This window comes from Salvia miltiorrhiza, chromosome 2 (assembly GCF_028751815.1).
Source record: "Salvia miltiorrhiza cultivar Shanhuang (shh) chromosome 2, IMPLAD_Smil_shh, whole genome shotgun sequence".
Taxonomy (NCBI): domain Eukaryota; kingdom Viridiplantae; phylum Streptophyta; class Magnoliopsida; order Lamiales; family Lamiaceae; genus Salvia; species Salvia miltiorrhiza.
The window spans coordinates 75,038,995-75,054,583 of NC_080388.1; the positions used below are offsets into that span (position 1 = coordinate 75,038,995).

General features: G+C 36.0%; 3 protein-coding genes across 4 annotated transcripts; 1 reads left to right on the forward strand and 2 right to left on the reverse strand.

Moving 5' to 3' along the window:
• Positions 1-547: 547 nt before the first annotated feature.
• On the reverse strand, positions 548-3,855 carry LOC131009465 (choline-phosphate cytidylyltransferase 2-like). Of its 2 annotated transcripts, XM_057936807.1 has the most exons (8): positions 3,499-3,855; positions 3,046-3,159; positions 2,746-2,841; positions 2,214-2,256; positions 1,928-2,083; positions 1,750-1,830; positions 1,099-1,209; positions 548-996 (listed from the first exon to the last, which is right to left on the reverse strand). In XM_057936807.1, the coding sequence occupies exons 1-8, from the start codon at positions 3,687-3,689 to the stop codon at positions 832-834; spliced, it is 957 nt and encodes a 318-aa protein (XP_057792790.1). In that variant the 5' UTR covers positions 3,690-3,855; the 3' UTR covers positions 548-831. The 2 variants fall into 2 exon arrangements, with proteins under 2 accessions (XP_057792790.1, XP_057792789.1); XM_057936806.1 differs by having other exon boundaries at positions 548-1,209.
• Positions 3,856-5,546: 1,691 nt separating this feature from the next.
• Positions 5,547-6,701, reverse strand: LOC131009471 (VQ motif-containing protein 22). Its single transcript, XM_057936815.1, has one exon. The coding sequence runs from the start codon at positions 6,397-6,399 to the stop codon at positions 5,833-5,835; it is 567 nt and encodes a 188-aa protein (XP_057792798.1). The 5' UTR covers positions 6,400-6,701; the 3' UTR covers positions 5,547-5,832.
• Positions 6,702-9,741: 3,040 nt separating this feature from the next.
• LOC131009448 (cytochrome P450 97B2, chloroplastic) lies at positions 9,742-14,773 on the forward strand. Its single transcript, XM_057936776.1, has 14 exons — positions 9,742-10,196; positions 10,964-11,153; positions 11,435-11,542; positions 11,688-11,772; positions 11,848-12,086; positions 12,157-12,330; positions 12,402-12,449; positions 12,538-12,597; positions 12,683-12,769; positions 12,872-12,960; positions 13,216-13,307; positions 13,465-13,526; positions 13,635-13,781; positions 14,443-14,773. The coding sequence occupies exons 1-14, from the start codon at positions 10,057-10,059 to the stop codon at positions 14,668-14,670; spliced, it is 1,749 nt and encodes a 582-aa protein (XP_057792759.1). The 5' UTR covers positions 9,742-10,056; the 3' UTR covers positions 14,671-14,773.
• The last annotated feature ends 816 nt before the right edge of the window (positions 14,774-15,589 follow it).

Here is a 15,589-nt window from a genome sequence, read left to right on the forward strand (position 1 = left end):
TTAAACATTCTCCTCGCTTTGATCACTTTGCTAATTCCGGCTGCACATGCGACGCAGCAGAGGAAGTCCGCGACAAAGCTGTGGGGCCTTCGAGAGCCTGACGTCGCCGTGCACCTGTGGGGCCGGGATTTTCCATTCACCGGCTTCGTCTACTTCGTATTATATATAAGGCTTGAGGAAACGAGGGCCTATTTATACATTTCAGTTGTTGAGAGAGGAAGTTTCACAAGGAATGAAAAGTGAGTGTTGAGAGATAACCCATCATTTGTTTGGACATCTCTACAGTAGGTAGATCATGAGCAGCTCATTGCTTACTCATGTGTAGATTACATTTTTAATATTAGTCTTTGTTTTTGTTTAGTTTTTAAAGGTAGTAAATCTTGACAATAATATTTGTTTGTTGTGTTCTATTCCGTTGATAAATTTATCATGAAAAAAAGAGGATAACAAAAAATTATATTTTTAAATCCCTTATTATAACTCAGTTGATAAAAAGAAAGAAACACACATGTATGTATGTATATATATATATATATATATAGAGAGAGAGAGAGAGAGAGATTCTTCCACAGTGTTAACATTGGTACATTTGGATTCATTGCTGTTCTAATCCCAGTAATAAGCTATATATACTGGCAACTATAATCACACCAAGAAAAAAAAAATCAAAAGGAAAATCAATCAACAAACCAAAATCTCAAACTGCCAGCAACAGCTGATAAATCAAACAGATTAATTCACCTATAATATTTCATGAAAAGTCAGACAACACAAGAGTTGGCAACAAGCAGCACACGGTACAATTACTCACAGCTGAATGTACAAGGCCAGTCATTTCTCATCACTGTCATAGTATCCATCATCATCATAGTACTCTTCCTCGGAATCATAGTAGTACTCTTCGTCGTCGCCTTCGCCTTCTTCGCCGTAGTCCAATAAGCCCCGTGCATTCTGTCCCCTTAGACTCTCTTGAATGCGATCCCTAATGGCGGTTCCCTGAGAAATGGAAGCGGAAAAAAAAAATTGAGAATGGCTGGAAGGAATATGAATACGCCTTGGCGTGGAACATAGAGAGTATTGGTGGTGAGTACAGCTCACCATTTTGTGACAACGTTCCTCAAACATCTCGAGGAATCCAGCAACCATTCTGTCGGCGTTTTCAACCCACATGTTCCGGTGAATCGTAGCAGTTTTTGCAACTGTTTGTATCTGAGAGAGAGGAACTTGAAAATGAAGTCGTGCATGACACGTGATATGAACCAATAAGAAATGCACAAGTGCAAATGCAAATTGGGTAGGACGACAAATCATAGATACTAGTCAGTAAATCATAATAAAGTGATTGGTACAATTAGGAACAAATGAACTTAGGACAGGGAAGGTGATGGGAAAGAAATAACAAAAACATTAAATCTTGGTAAACACAAGGAATATGTAACTAATGGAATAGCTATTCTTGACTTGAAGTAAATCTTCTGATTGGTAAGTACAAACAATATGCACGAATTGAATTAAGTTTATGTTGCATGACTAAGGGGGTGTTAGCCTAAGCTAAGTTTAGAGAACTTATAAGTAGCCTCAAGAGCTTATAACCTTATAAGCTTAGAGAGAGAATTGTGAGTTATAGAGAATTTCATACTTAGGGAGAGAAAATTAAAGATAGATGGATGATGCTTATAAGGTTATGAACACAAACATCAATCATTTTTACAGAAACGATTTGTTTTCCCTAGGATTGGATAGCTGTACCTTCTCTCCAACCTTTTCTTGATGCTCCTTAACTTTCTCTTGCAGCTTCCTTAGTCGCATATTTACCCTTAGTCGCTTTTCCTGCAAAAATGAAACAAAACTGTGAATTTTCGAAATGAGAACATACCACAATCTTAAGTAGTACAGATCAATTCAGAGGGAATGAGGCGAATCATGCCTTGACATAGCTAAGATTAAGCTCCTTTCTTGAATATCCACGGTCCAAATTGCGCATCACATATTGGTTATAATCCTTCACTATCCTCATAATGATGTCAGATGTTGAAATCCCATCAGTCCTTTTGGTCTCTTTAAACCTCCCCACAGCTTTGACCTACACCAGAAGTAGTTAAAACCAAGTGTCAACTAAGTGGAAAAAGAAACATCATCAATTAACTACGTAGAATAAGATTGTAATATTATGAAAAAAAAACGTCAGGAGCTTTAAGCAGAATCATGCTTACAAATTCATAAACATCATTGCCAGCTCCACTTGCATCAGCATAACTGCAAGAAAAGATTACATCCATTTAGGGTCAAAATTATGAAATAGGATATACAGTACAAACCAATACCGTTCTGGCAAATATAACTAGAGAAGCAGAGGTTCTCTCATCATTTTCAAGACAGGGATCAAGATTTCAATAAATTAATATAGAACATAAAGCATTGACTTTCTCCAATTCATGTATCAACAGATGTGCATAAATGACACTAGAGTAGCAAAATCTATATAGCCAAAGCCTCTGATAACCAACAACCATATGTAAACCTGTTTTCTTGAAGAATGCTAACGTAAAAATAATACAGAATTGGAACTAGAACAATAAATGTTAGTAGGCCAAAGGTCATTTTCTTAGAATCAAGGGATAACAAACTTCTCACATGTCTATTCAATTTTTGAAAACCAGTGTTGAGTCTAATTCAAGATTCTGTTGAAAAAAGATTTACTTTATCCTCGTTAGAAAAAGGATTTACTTGATAAGCAACACTTACGGGAGAGAATCATGAGCGACGTAATCTATATTGTGCTTGTCCAAGAACTCTTGATCAATCACCCATGGGGCATCAGGAATAACCTCATCAACCCACCTGCCAAAGCAAATAAAACAAATGTAAATTCAACTTCATCATTCTAGCCACAACAAAATAAATCAATTCCATCATCCTAACACGATGAAGATGCAGAAAATTCACAGACTCGACGGCTAACTACCAACAGCACCTAAACCAACATTACGCAATCATAAACATAGGAAAACCATCAAACACAAAGGAGCACGGAAAGAAACAAACTTGCAATGGCGAAGGGATTCATAACGCTCCGATTCAGTCATAACGGTCTTGCCTTTGAACTTGTGTGTAACCTCATCATTGCAGCATCCAACTAGCAAGTATGTATTCGGAAACCTACAAAGATACATAGCATCAATTAACCAAAAATCATTAAATCAAGCACAGAAGCCTATTGAACTAGCCAAACTGCAGATCAAGACAATCCTCACGGCAACAATTAAGTTGACTAAGGAGCGAAATCACAACGAAAATCAGAGAGTCACAGCCACGAACTCTCAGAATTTCACCAACACCAGCAACAGCAACAGCACAACACTGACCTAAACTCGAACAACTCACACCTCACAAAACCTAAACTCCACGCTATATCTCCAAATCCACCAAAAGTTGAAAGCTAAACCGAATCGATTAGACTAGCACAGTAAAGATCAAGATCAAAGCACAAAATCATACGATTTTTTAGCTTGCTCGAGGGAGCGAGCGTGGCCGAAGTGAAAGAGATCGTAGATCCCGTCGGCGTAGACACGAATTGGGCGGTCAGATGAGGAAGGACCGTTCACGTCGTCGCTCTTGGTGCTCTCAGCTGTGTTCACGGTGGTGGCCTGTCTCTGCTCCGCCGCCGCAGCAACACCGCTCTCGACCATCGCTGCCGTCGGCGGTTTCTCTTTTTTTTTTTTTTTTTTTTTTTGCAAATTTTTTTTTACTTGAATTTTTTTCAGCTGCTTTAATTATAAACGAAAAACGAATATACCGCGATGCTGCTGCCACCGCCCGAGCAGAATCTTATTTTGATCATTCTATTTCAGAATTTTATTAAGTAAATAAATTTATTTTTTTGCTTTTCAATTGGCAAAATTAATTTAATAATATACCATAAGGCCCATTTATTGAATTGGATTGAATTTTGTTAATTTTGGGTCGAGATTGGTATGGAATTGATTTATTAGATTTGGATCGAATCTAATTGAATCTTTATAATTATAAAATAAAAGAGTATAAGTTTTTAATTTTTGGTAAAATATTTTAACAAGCCTTTATTGTTGTTGTTTATTTATTCCATCTGTCTCAATTATATAGCTAGGTGGAGTGAAAGTTTTCACTAAATTAAGAGAGTTATTAGGAAAGAAAATCAAATTATACTAATATACTCATATTTATTCTTTGACAATTCATTATTGCTAGAGTTAATTAAAAATAAATAGGAGTGTGTTAGTAAATAAGTTAAAATAAAAAATAAAAAAAGAAAACAGTCTATTTAAGTGGGACGAATGAATTATTTCTTTATAGTTTTCATTTGCTTTATGACGTGGAAACTCGTGATCGTGATGAATTTTAATTTTATTTATTTATTTATTTATTTATGTGGAATAGCTAATAAATTAGTTGAAGAAAATCTTACCTAAGAAAAGTTACTTCTCAATTCACATTGGTATTTTGGATTTATATAATACGAAAAAGGTGCTTCATTATTAATTGGAAATAAATACATTCACATTTGTACTTTAGATTTATACATACAAAAAAGGAGCTTCATTATTAATTGGAAATATATATACGTTCACATTTGTATTTTAGATTTATATATACAAAAAAGGTGCTTCATTATTAATTTGAAATACTATATACATTAGGATTGATGGGGTGTGGTTGTGGCCCCTTTTATATGTTCCCACGTGAATAAATAGTTCATTAGTTTGTTTAAACGTTTTTTTTTAATTATGTATTTGACATGATTTGACGTACGATGAATTATACGATGAATTATTAAAAAAAAACAATTTAGGGTCTCATATTACACAGTCTCCATAATCAGATTCAAGTCCTAAACGCAAATAAAAAGATGAATATTCACTAAAGGTACTCCAATAATCTTTATATTAATATACTATTTTATATAAAACCAATCATTTCCGGCAACACATATCACACCGCAAAATCGATCACTTACCCACCGTCGGCAAACATAATGTGCTTATCACTAATGTGACAATTTTAATTAGGAAAGAAAATTAATAAATCTTACTCTAATTAAAATTATCTTACTATAATTGTAATTGTCACATCATGATGGGCACGTTATGCATGCTCATGGTGGGTAGGTGATCGTTTCTATATCACACCGTTCACTTTGTGTTTTTTGGATTTGATAAATAGCATCCTCACATCCTAATTAATAAATTTTCATATTATTAGGGTTCATTCAGTATACGGATAAAATGTGATATATTTATAAAAATATAAATTTATGTATTGAGATTATACTTCATATATACTTTTTTTTTGGACATCCACAAAAAAAGTTTTACTGCCTATTTTTGAAATATGTCTCACCGTTTATAATTCTCTATTTACTCTTGCTTTTCACAATTCTCAATATTAATTACAATAACATTTTATTTCATGAACGAGAGAGTATATATATTAAGATATCATAGCTATATTTGTAAAATTATTGTAAATTACCATTCTCTACTTACTTAGCAAATACCAAACCCCAAATATAAATACAATGCAATTAATTATTTCATATATAGTACAACATACAAGATTCTTTTCATAACAAAAGGATCCAAAAAGGTCCAATAAGGAATGCTACATTTTGATTAAACAAAACGATACCCCCAAAAACCCCCAAAAAAAGGCCAAAAAATTATAATAAAAAAAAAATTCCCTAATACACCTACCATGATTCATAACTTTTCATAGTAGTCTAGTGTGAAAAGAAGAAAAGAATTTACATGAAAAGTCAGCACCAATAATCTCCAAATTTCCCACCCAAACAAATGATCAAACCATAAACTGGTCATAATTAATCCTATTCCCACTCCCCGCCGCCGCATGCGGCGGCGCGCCTCCTCCGCCGCCGCCATGCACGCTGTCCATCACAAACATCTGGCTCGGATACTGCACGTGGAAGCCGCCCGGCGCGGCGGCGGCGGCATGATGCTGATCCATGTAGCTCACGGCGCCGCGGCCGCGGCCGGGGACGATCTGCTGCTGCCTGGCGGCGAACGAGACGGAGGAGGAGGCGGCGGCGGCGGGGCCGCCGGTGAAGTGCTGCACCATGGCCCGGAAGTTGGCGGTGTCCGTGTTGAGCAGGGTGGTGGGGGTCCGCCGCGAGGCCCTCGACCGCCGCCGCACGGGCTTGGCCACGCGGCCTTGCTCCGGGCTCAAGTTGCTGCTGCTTGAGCCGTTGGCCCTCGCGGCGGCGGCGGCGGAGAAGGCGGCGGCGGTGGGGGTGGTGGTGGTGGGAGGAGTTTGGAGGGTTTGGTTGATGTGAGAGAAGTCGTTGTTTTGGTAGGGTTGTTGGAATAGCCAATCACTAGGGTTTGACATGGTTTGGCTAATAGCCATAGAGAGCTTTGAGAGCTATAGTTGAAGCTCTCTCTCTCTTGATGTGTTTTGGAGAGAGAAAGATGAAAGATGGTAAGAAGGAGAGAGAGAGATGAGAGGATGAAAGGTGTTTAGAGTCATTGGATTGAAGTATTTATATAGTGGGGGAGCTAAGCTAGTAGCTAGTCTTGGTCTTTTTAAGTCTTCTTTTGTGTTTTTTTTTAGTTATACGACAAATGTATTATCTTGATGTATGAATACAGTGTCTGTATAGACTGTATTCGAATCATTTTAGTACACTAAATTTCGTTATAATTGAATAACTTTATGTGTTCGTGTTCTCACTTTCTCACAATAAATACAGTTTGTATATATGAATGATGATTGATCGATGAGATCAGTATCCTATAATTTTTTTTGTGTTCTCGTGACCGACTATGGATTATATATCTCGTAAAATCAAATATTCCATTGTAAATTTGGTCGGTGTCCGGCATGTTTTCTTGTACTGACAGGATAAACCTCGTTAATTATTAGTACAAAATATTAAAGTGAAACATACAAAAGTTAAATTGAAGAATAAAGATGAGAAAAAAAAAGTGCATGCATATATCAAATTTGGTACACTGGATAATGAAAGAGTTTATTGAGATAATTAATTATTAATAAGAAAAATATTAGGGGTTAGTAGACACGAGTTATTATACCAACAAATGAATCCACGATTGGTTACACATGAAAATAAAGAATCGTCAACATGTACTTGATTATTTGATTAAAGAAGCTTATCTTTATGACGCTAGTGATCCAATTAATTAGAATATGGTTTTTCTTTTTATAAAATTTTAAAATATTACGACGTATGCTCTACGGTACTAGGTCTTTAGTCTCCAATTTTACATAAAAATTTAAATTTAGAATAACCAAATATACATTAATATTTTCAAAATTATATACCCTACTTATGAATTTATCAATCCTAATAATAAATTATTAACTATGGCTAAAAAAATGTTTATATACCTTAATCGGGTATAACAAACCCTAATTAATAAGTGCAAAAGTAAACTAAAACACAAAAAATTGAAATTTGAGAAAAATAATTATTTAAAAATAATATGTAGTGAGACACCAAAAAATGGAACACTAAATTTCAAGTAATTAAAGAAAGTTGTGATCTAAAATGGTTCAACATAAAACAAGTCAAAGAAAGACCTAAACATTTGATGCAGAAAAGAAATGTTTGGTGGGTTTTCTCGAAGCTAGGGATGTTGCTTCCACGAAGCAACTAATCGAATTGAGTATGAAAGCAATGACCTCATCATTTCTTTGTCCTTTTTCTCATTGGAATAGTAGTACTTGTATATATTGAACCATTGACTTGACAAAATATTTTCTTTGCTTACATTCCATCATTAATATTCATTTTATTTATATATTTATAGTTTCATTTTGTAGATAATCGAACTAGAATCGAAAATCTTGTATTAGATTATTTGATGCGTTTCAAATTATATTGGTCTGTATAATACTTAATAATTTTATCGGTGATTGAGTGTTCAGATTCGAATCTTGACACTCTTAATAAATTTTAACTTGTCGTATGATGATCTGAGATATAAGTGTATGAAAGGGTACGTCCAAGTACTATTTGAATTTTGTGTGTATGGTTTCTAGAATGTTCAAGTGGTCCATCATGACTAAAGAGAGAGATAGGAAGTTTCAATCGCATTGTTATCTCGTTTCCGAATTAAATAATAACAATATAGATTTTTGTTACTAGAATGTAATGAGTTTTGAAGTTTGAGCAATTATTATTTTTATAAAAATTTTATCTCCTTTTGACTTATGTGCACACAAAAATAACTACCTTTTATGTAAGGATAATATATCACAAATTATTTCGAACTTTTTTTTCAAGATTAATTATATGTGGTTAAATATGATTATTAACTCTTATTTAAGAATAATCTCTTTGTAACCTAACTCTCCATATATGTTTGTGTATATATATTTAAAACCATGTGTGTAGCAATATATATAGCTAAATTTTGTGTGTGAGAAAGAAAGAAGAAGAAGCCTAGAAACTCACTTATATATAAGGGGTCACATGACTTGAATTTGTTAGCACAATGAGAGTGTGGAGTCATTTGTCATGTCTTAATATTGGTCAAAAATGTGTGTGAATATTTTCCAAAATTTGTCATGTCACATTCACATTAAACAATTTTGAAATCTCCTTTATCCATGGCGTGATCAAATGAAATCAAATCAAATAGAGCTACTTCACTAAACTATGTACTAAAAAACTTTTCTTTGAAATTTCAACGAGCTTTATATTAATTAATCCAACTTTGTTTATTTGTTTATCAATCAAATAAAGATAAAACGACAAAGTTTTGAGTTGCAACTTTATAATTTTACTATTAAACTATAGTGACATTTAGATTTTTATTATTATTTTTTCAAATAAAAGGTCGAGTTGAATATCCGTACATGTGTATATGAGAACAAGTAATGATGTAATTGACCTAACTATTTTGATATATATGCGCGCGGCTAATTTTTTTATGAGAATTTGTCAAAATTAACGGCTGTAGTAATACTTCTATATATTAATCCTTTTTAAATATAATGGCGTGAGTGTGTGAGTGTGTAAATAATTAAATAAAGGAAAATGATATGTATATAAGGAGATGTGTATATAAGGATATGATTAATAATACAATTTAATTTAGTTAAATATTTGATTTGTATGATTGAATTTATGATGAATAATTCCGCTTGTACTGATCTTAATTATCTTAAATCAAATATTTATATTCTAGTATACATTAAAGAAGAGTTTGAGGGTTTTTTAGGACAATAACTTAAATTGATTTGGAAATTAGGACAATAACTTTCGAACTTGTAAAAATAGGACACTAATTTTTGTTTAGAGTAAAATATGACACTAACTAATAAGTGTTGCATCCGCAGGACATTTTTTTAGCCAATTATCGGCTGAGAAATGTCCTATTTTTACGATTCTTATTAATTAGTGTCCTATTTTACTCTAAAAAATAATTAGTGTCCTATTTTTACAAGTCCGAAAGTTATTGTCATAATTTTCAAATCAATCTAAGTTAATGTCCTAAAAAATCCCCTGACTCCATTAAAGAACTTATACAACTAACTAGTAAAAACATCTTTTAATATAGAAAAAGTTATTATAAAAATATGCAGTCTTACAAATTTTGATTTACATGCCATATCCTTCCTAATTTTAATTTTCAAGAATAATTTAGTAACTTACTATATACACATATATATTGAATTCCATTTGTATCGATATAAGAGGTTAATTGAATCATATTCAGAATCATTCAAACTAGGATAATAATTCATATATTATGCCTATAGAGAGAGAGAGAATAATAAAAATTAAACTTCATATGAACTTTTGTCTAGACATAAACACAAGTGTGTAAGATCCTAACTGTAACTCATGTGTAAGAACCCAATATCAACTATAAATGGAAAGCAGACAAAATTCTGAGTTGGGAGCTTTACTTCATGGATAATCCTCTTAATAATATTTTCATATTTGGTGGAATCTCCACCTTTCTCCCACTCAGCAAATTTATTTATATCAATTCAAATTTCTTCACTTGAAACAGAAGCTCACAGATTGCATCAATGGCGTCTGCAGTGAATGGTTGTACCAATCATCCATGTCTTATGGTGCATCATCCCTTCCAAACTCCATCCTCTCGTTTGAATCTCAATTCCTCTTCAGCTGCTTCAATCTTGAGTTGTAAACCAAAGCTTTCAATTAGGTAATCTTTTTTTTTTCATTTTTTATCTTTTGAAGTTTTGAATTTAGAGTTTTCTTGCAATTCATATGAGTTCTTGCAACTGCCCACTTCTTTTTCAGTATGTTAAAGTGTGATATTGGTGTAAAGATTTAGTCTTTCTTGATGTTTGAGTATTTTTTAGCTGAATTTTTTTTCATTAGTGCTTGTAGAATTGTTTTTTTTTTTTTTTGAATTTGGAGTTTTCTTGAAATTGATATGAGTTCTTGCAAATGCCCACTTCTTTTTAAGTATGTTAAAGTGTAAAGATTTAGTCTTTCGTAATGTTTGATTATTTTTGGGCTGAATTATTGGTGTTAGGTTTATGGAGATGCTTTTTCATTAGTGTTTGTAGAATTGGAATTATTTTTTTAGTTTTATGTTTTTGAAGTTTTGAATTTGGAGTTTTCTTGCAACTGCCCACTTCTTTTTAAGTATGTTAAAGTGTAAAGATTTAGTCTTTCTTGATGTTTGAGTATTTTTGAGCTGAATTCTTGCTGTTAAGTTTATGGAGATTTTTTCCCATTAGTGTTTGTAGAATTGGATTATTTTTTTTGTTTTTTGTTTGGAGAAGCTATTGCAGGATGATTTAAGTATACCATTTCAATCCAAGTGTTTATTTTTTATTTCTTTTGATGAGTTCATGAAATTACTCAATGTGTGAGAAACAAAAACAATAAACAGTGAATTTTGTGAATGGAAAAAAAAAAAAGCAGGGGATGTAAGGAAATTAGTTTGTAATGAAAATGCAGGTGCCAATCATCCACGAGCACCGATGAAACGAAAGCAACCAAGAAGATGAACTTGCTAGACAATGCAAGCAATCTGCTCACTAATTTCTTGAGTGGGGGGAAGATACTGTCGATGCCTACTGCTGAAGGCGCAGTCTCGGATCTCTTTGGCAAACCACTCTTCTTATCCTTGTTCGATTGGTTCATCGAGGTAGACTCTATGTTGCTGTCGAGTTGTATAGGTTTTTGAACTCATTAGATCAATGGCTTTGATTATTTCCTATGTATGTGCTTTTTAGTGTGACCAAATTTTATCAGCTTTTGCTTTGTTTTTTCCTCTTCTGTTTGCATAATTGTGTGTGTGTGTGTGTGTGTATTTTGTCATTTGCTTTCATATCTGATCCCAACCATATGCATTTTCATAGGTGATTTCATGTGCTGATCTGATCTATTCCACTGTTTGTTTTGGTTGTTTTTGTTTCGTTTTTGCAGCATGGCTCAGTATATAAACTTGCCTTTGGGCCTAAAGCATTCGTTGTCGTCTCAGATCCCATCGTTGCTAGGCATATTCTTCGCGAGAATGCCTTTTCCTACGACAAGGTATGCTTCGTTCCATTCCTTCCTTCATTGCTGTTCACACCTCTTTACAGATCCTCTCTCGTTGCCCCAATCTTCGAAAGTACTAATCAAGAAACTCGTTTTTTTTAATATGTTCTGATGTTGAATCGCAACCTCGTTTGTCTAGGGCGTTCTTGCTGATATATTGGAGCCGATAATGGGCAAAGGCCTCATACCTGCTGACCTCGACACATGGAAGCAGAGGAGACGAGGTGTATTTTATACGCGTATTTTGAGTGTTTTTTCGTGAAATTTTCAATGCTTAGTTGCTGTTATCTTCACTGCAGTCATCGCTCCCGGATTCCACTCCCTTTTCTTGGAAACTATGGCGAAAATGTTTGCAGACTGCTCCGAGAGAATGACTTCGAAATTCGATAAGCTCTTAGAAGTTGAAGCTTCAAGAGGAGTGGAGAAGATAGAGCTGGATCTCGAGGCCGAGTTCTCTAGCTTGGCGCTCGACATCATCGGCCTCGGTGTCTTCAACTACGACTTCGGCTGTGTCACCAAAGAATCCCCAGTGATTAAGGTCTGGTTGGATTGAAGCAGATTCGCCTTCTCTTCCCCCTCTCGTCTGATGCAACGTGCTCCGTCTGCAGGCTGTGTACGGTACCCTCTTCGAGGCTGAGCACCGTTCGACGTTCTACATACCTTACTGGAAGCTCCCTTTGGCGAAGTGGCTCGTCCCTCGACAGAGGAAGTTCCAGAGTGACCTCAAAGTCATAAACGATTGCCTCGACGGGCTGATCAAGAACGCGAAGGAGACTAGAGAGGTGAGGAGAGTCACACTATGCAGAGGCCTATTTGTTCCTAAAAATGTGGTTTTCATTGCATTTTGTTGCAGGAAGCCGATGTCGAGAAGCTGCAGCAACGCGACTATGCAAACATCAAGGTACGCCCGAGTTTCGTGCATTTGTTTTTTGTTATTTCGATTAGAAATTATTTGATGCTTTCTTGCTACATTACCGGAAAGTTTGCAGGATGCTAGTCTTTTGCGTTTTTTAGTCGACATGAGAGGAGTAGACGCTGATGATCGTCAGGTAAATAGTCCGATATTCCTATTCTAAAAGTTCGTGTGAAAATTACAACTTTAACGTAGTGATCTCGTGTAACTCCGTTGAACAGCTCAGGGACGACTTGATGACGATGCTTATAGCCGGACACGAGACGACTGCAGCTGTGCTTACATGGTCTATTTACCTTCTAGCACAAGTATGGCATTTTCTTGATCCAAATATGTGTTTAATCCTTGGCTTTTGGTAACAATTCTTGGCTTTGTGTAATAATTTTAACAGCGAATTCATTGTGATTCAGCATCCGTCCAAGATGAAGAAAGCACAGGAAGAGATCGATTTGGTGCTTGGACAGGAGACGATCACGTTTGAATCGATAAAAAAGCTCGAGTAAGCAACGAATCCCCCTACTTTTTTTGTTCAAATTTTGCAGACAAAACAGCTTATAATCAAGTCATTGATGATTGAAGGTTTCTAAGATTGGTAATATTTGTTAGAATTCAAGAAGCAAACATAACTTATAGCATGCTTTTTTCACCTCTATATGATCATAGCTCGTGTTCGATTTTGATAGCTATGGTTTTCTCTGGATAAACATTTGCTCAACCTATGCAAAAATGTGGTTGATTGTTCATTTTTGTTTAGGTATCTGCGGCTTATTGTCGTGGAAGCCCTACGATTATATCCACAGCCTCCGTTGCTCATCAGACGGTCTCTGAAACCCGATAGGTTACCGGGTAGGTTTTTTGATGATCATATCATCACCATTGCCAACTATGAAGTCGAAGAAGTCGTTTTGGTCATCATTTTGTTCGCATTTTCTTTACAATGTCCGGCAGTTTTTGTATCCCGTGAGTTGGTTGATGTTCTGAAACTGCATCCTAAACGACGCAGGTGGCTATAATGGCGATGAAGACGGGTACTCAATTCCAGCCGGGACGGACTTGTTCATCTCTGTGAGTGTGCTAGCTAGGTTTTTTGAACCAAGACCGGCCAAACTTAGTTGGTCCGGATCTTATTGATCGAGCATCGTGTTGATGGCTCGAAGGTCGTTGCTTTTGCAGGTGTATAATCTCCACAGGTCTCCGTATTTCTGGGACAACCCTAATGACTTCGAGCCGGAGAGGTTTCAGGTGCAAAAGCCGAGCCAAGTTGATGGTTGGGCCGGTTTTGATCCATCCCGTAGCCCCGGGGCGTTGTATCCTAATGAGGTAATTCATCTAGCAATCCGGCTTTTGCTCGATTTGGTTCTTGAGAAACACGACTCGTTTGTCTGGGAACTCTAATTTCCAACCAGGTCAATTTTGACAGCTCTATATCGTGTTTTTGATACGAACTCCATTTTCCTAAGAAATTGAAGTATTTAAGCCCTTCTCCTTAATTCAATTTAGTCGAAAAATAGTCTAGGAGTCCAGAACCCTAGTTTGTAACCGTACAAAAACTAATGTCAGACTGTCTGATGTGTCAAGATCCATATTCGGTGGTTTATTATATACTCTCTCTGTCCACTAATTCAAGACCTAGGAGGCAAAACACGGGTTTTAAGAAAAAATATACTTTTATTAGTTGGGTGGAGAAAGAGACCCACAAAATGTATTGTTTATTGGTTGAGTGGAGAAAGAGACCCATAAAGTATATTGTTTATTAGTTGAGTGGAGAAAAAGTGTATTGTTTATTGGGACCCACCAATTAAAATATGAATAAAAACTTACTAAAAATAGATAGACCTTGAGTTGGTGGACGGACCAAAAAAGAAAGTAGGCCTTGAATTAGTGGACGGAGGGAGTATTTGTTAGTCGGATTTAGGTTTTATTCGTCTGAGGACTCTCTCGTTATGCAAACATTTAAACTTGTATCATCCAATGTGATCAGATCATTGCGGATTTCGCCTTCTTGCCCTTCGGAGGAGGGCCAAGAAAATGCGTCGGGGACCAATTCGCCCTCATGGAGTCGACCGTGGCGCTGGCGGCGTTACTACAAAAGTTCGACGTAAACCTGCGAGGATCGCCGGAATCCGTCGAACTAGTTACCGGAGCCACTATCCACACCAAGAGCGGAATGTGGTGCCAGCTGAAGAAGAGGTTGTTGATTGCTAATTGATTGTTGTAATTATAGATTAGCAACCATAAAATGAAACAATTATTTCATGCAATTTTCCCTAAATTATGGGCAAATATCGAAATCGAGCATCAAATTTTACTCATGCTGACACACTTTACTCGTTAGCTTATTATTATTAAAGATTATTTTATGGTTATTATTATTAAAGATTATTTTAAGGTTATTATTATTAATAATTTTTTAATATGGAGTAATATATTTCTATAACGAAACAAATTACTTTTTGAAATAATTAATGATTTTTTTGTTTTGTATTTTTGACTTAGGACGATAATAAATGAGTTAAATTTGTGTACGTGTATATCTTAGCCTAATGATAAAGTGATTAATGTATGACATGATTTTTTTAAAATTTATTGAGATAAAAAAACTATTCCTAGTTAAATTCTAGGGCGAAGGTGCAGATTTCCCCCTGAACTACATCCCCTAGAGCTTTTAGCCCCCCATACTCGGTCAAAGCGCGTTGACCTCCCCAAAGTCTCGGAAGAAGGGTGCAATTAGGTCCTAGGGTGAAACGGCGCCTAAACGCCGTCTCTCTTAATTTTTTTTTTTTCAAGCGGGCCCACCACTCTACTCACAGCCCCCCCTCTTCTTCTCCGGTAGGGTAGACAGCGTCGGCCGCCGCTGCCCTGACTTCCCTCTCTCTCGCGTATGCTCTCTCCCTCAAGCTGCCACACGACACACACACACACAAACTGAAAACGCACACCACACATCCCTTTCCTCTGGTAGACGACAGCAGCAGGCGGAGCCAAACGTCGCCGCGTGCCCGACTCCGGCAGTTGCAGAGAGCCGCAACCCGTCACTCTTTCAACCGTTCCTCTTCAATCGCTGCCGCCGTCCGTATCTCGAACGACCACGCCGCCTGAATCCCCCTCCCCCCCGACTCCACTCTTCG

Excerpts from the sequence above, each read along its gene's own strand:
- LOC131009465 (XM_057936806.1), bottom strand. The coding sequence starts at position 3,689 with ATGGTCGAGAGCGGTGTTGCTGCGGCGGCGGAGCAGAGACAGGCCACC. Across the intron at positions 2,257-2,745 it reads GTCGCTCATGATTCTCTCCC|TTATGCTGATGCAAGTGGAG; the intron begins GTAAGTGTTGCT and ends CTTTTCTTGCAG. Across the intron at positions 2,084-2,213 it reads GCAATGATGTTTATGAATTT|GTCAAAGCTGTGGGGAGGTT; the intron begins GTAAGCATGATT and ends CTTCTGGTGTAG.
- LOC131009471 (XM_057936815.1), bottom strand. The coding sequence starts at position 6,399 with ATGGCTATTAGCCAAACCATGTCAAACCCTAGTGATTGGCTATTCCAA.
- LOC131009448 (XM_057936776.1), top strand. The coding sequence starts at position 10,057 with ATGGCGTCTGCAGTGAATGGTTGTACCAATCATCCATGTCTTATGGTG. Across the intron at positions 12,598-12,682 it reads TAGACGCTGATGATCGTCAG|CTCAGGGACGACTTGATGAC; the intron begins GTAAATAGTCCG and ends TCCGTTGAACAG. Across the intron at positions 13,782-14,442 it reads GGGCGTTGTATCCTAATGAG|ATCATTGCGGATTTCGCCTT; the intron begins GTAATTCATCTA and ends CAATGTGATCAG.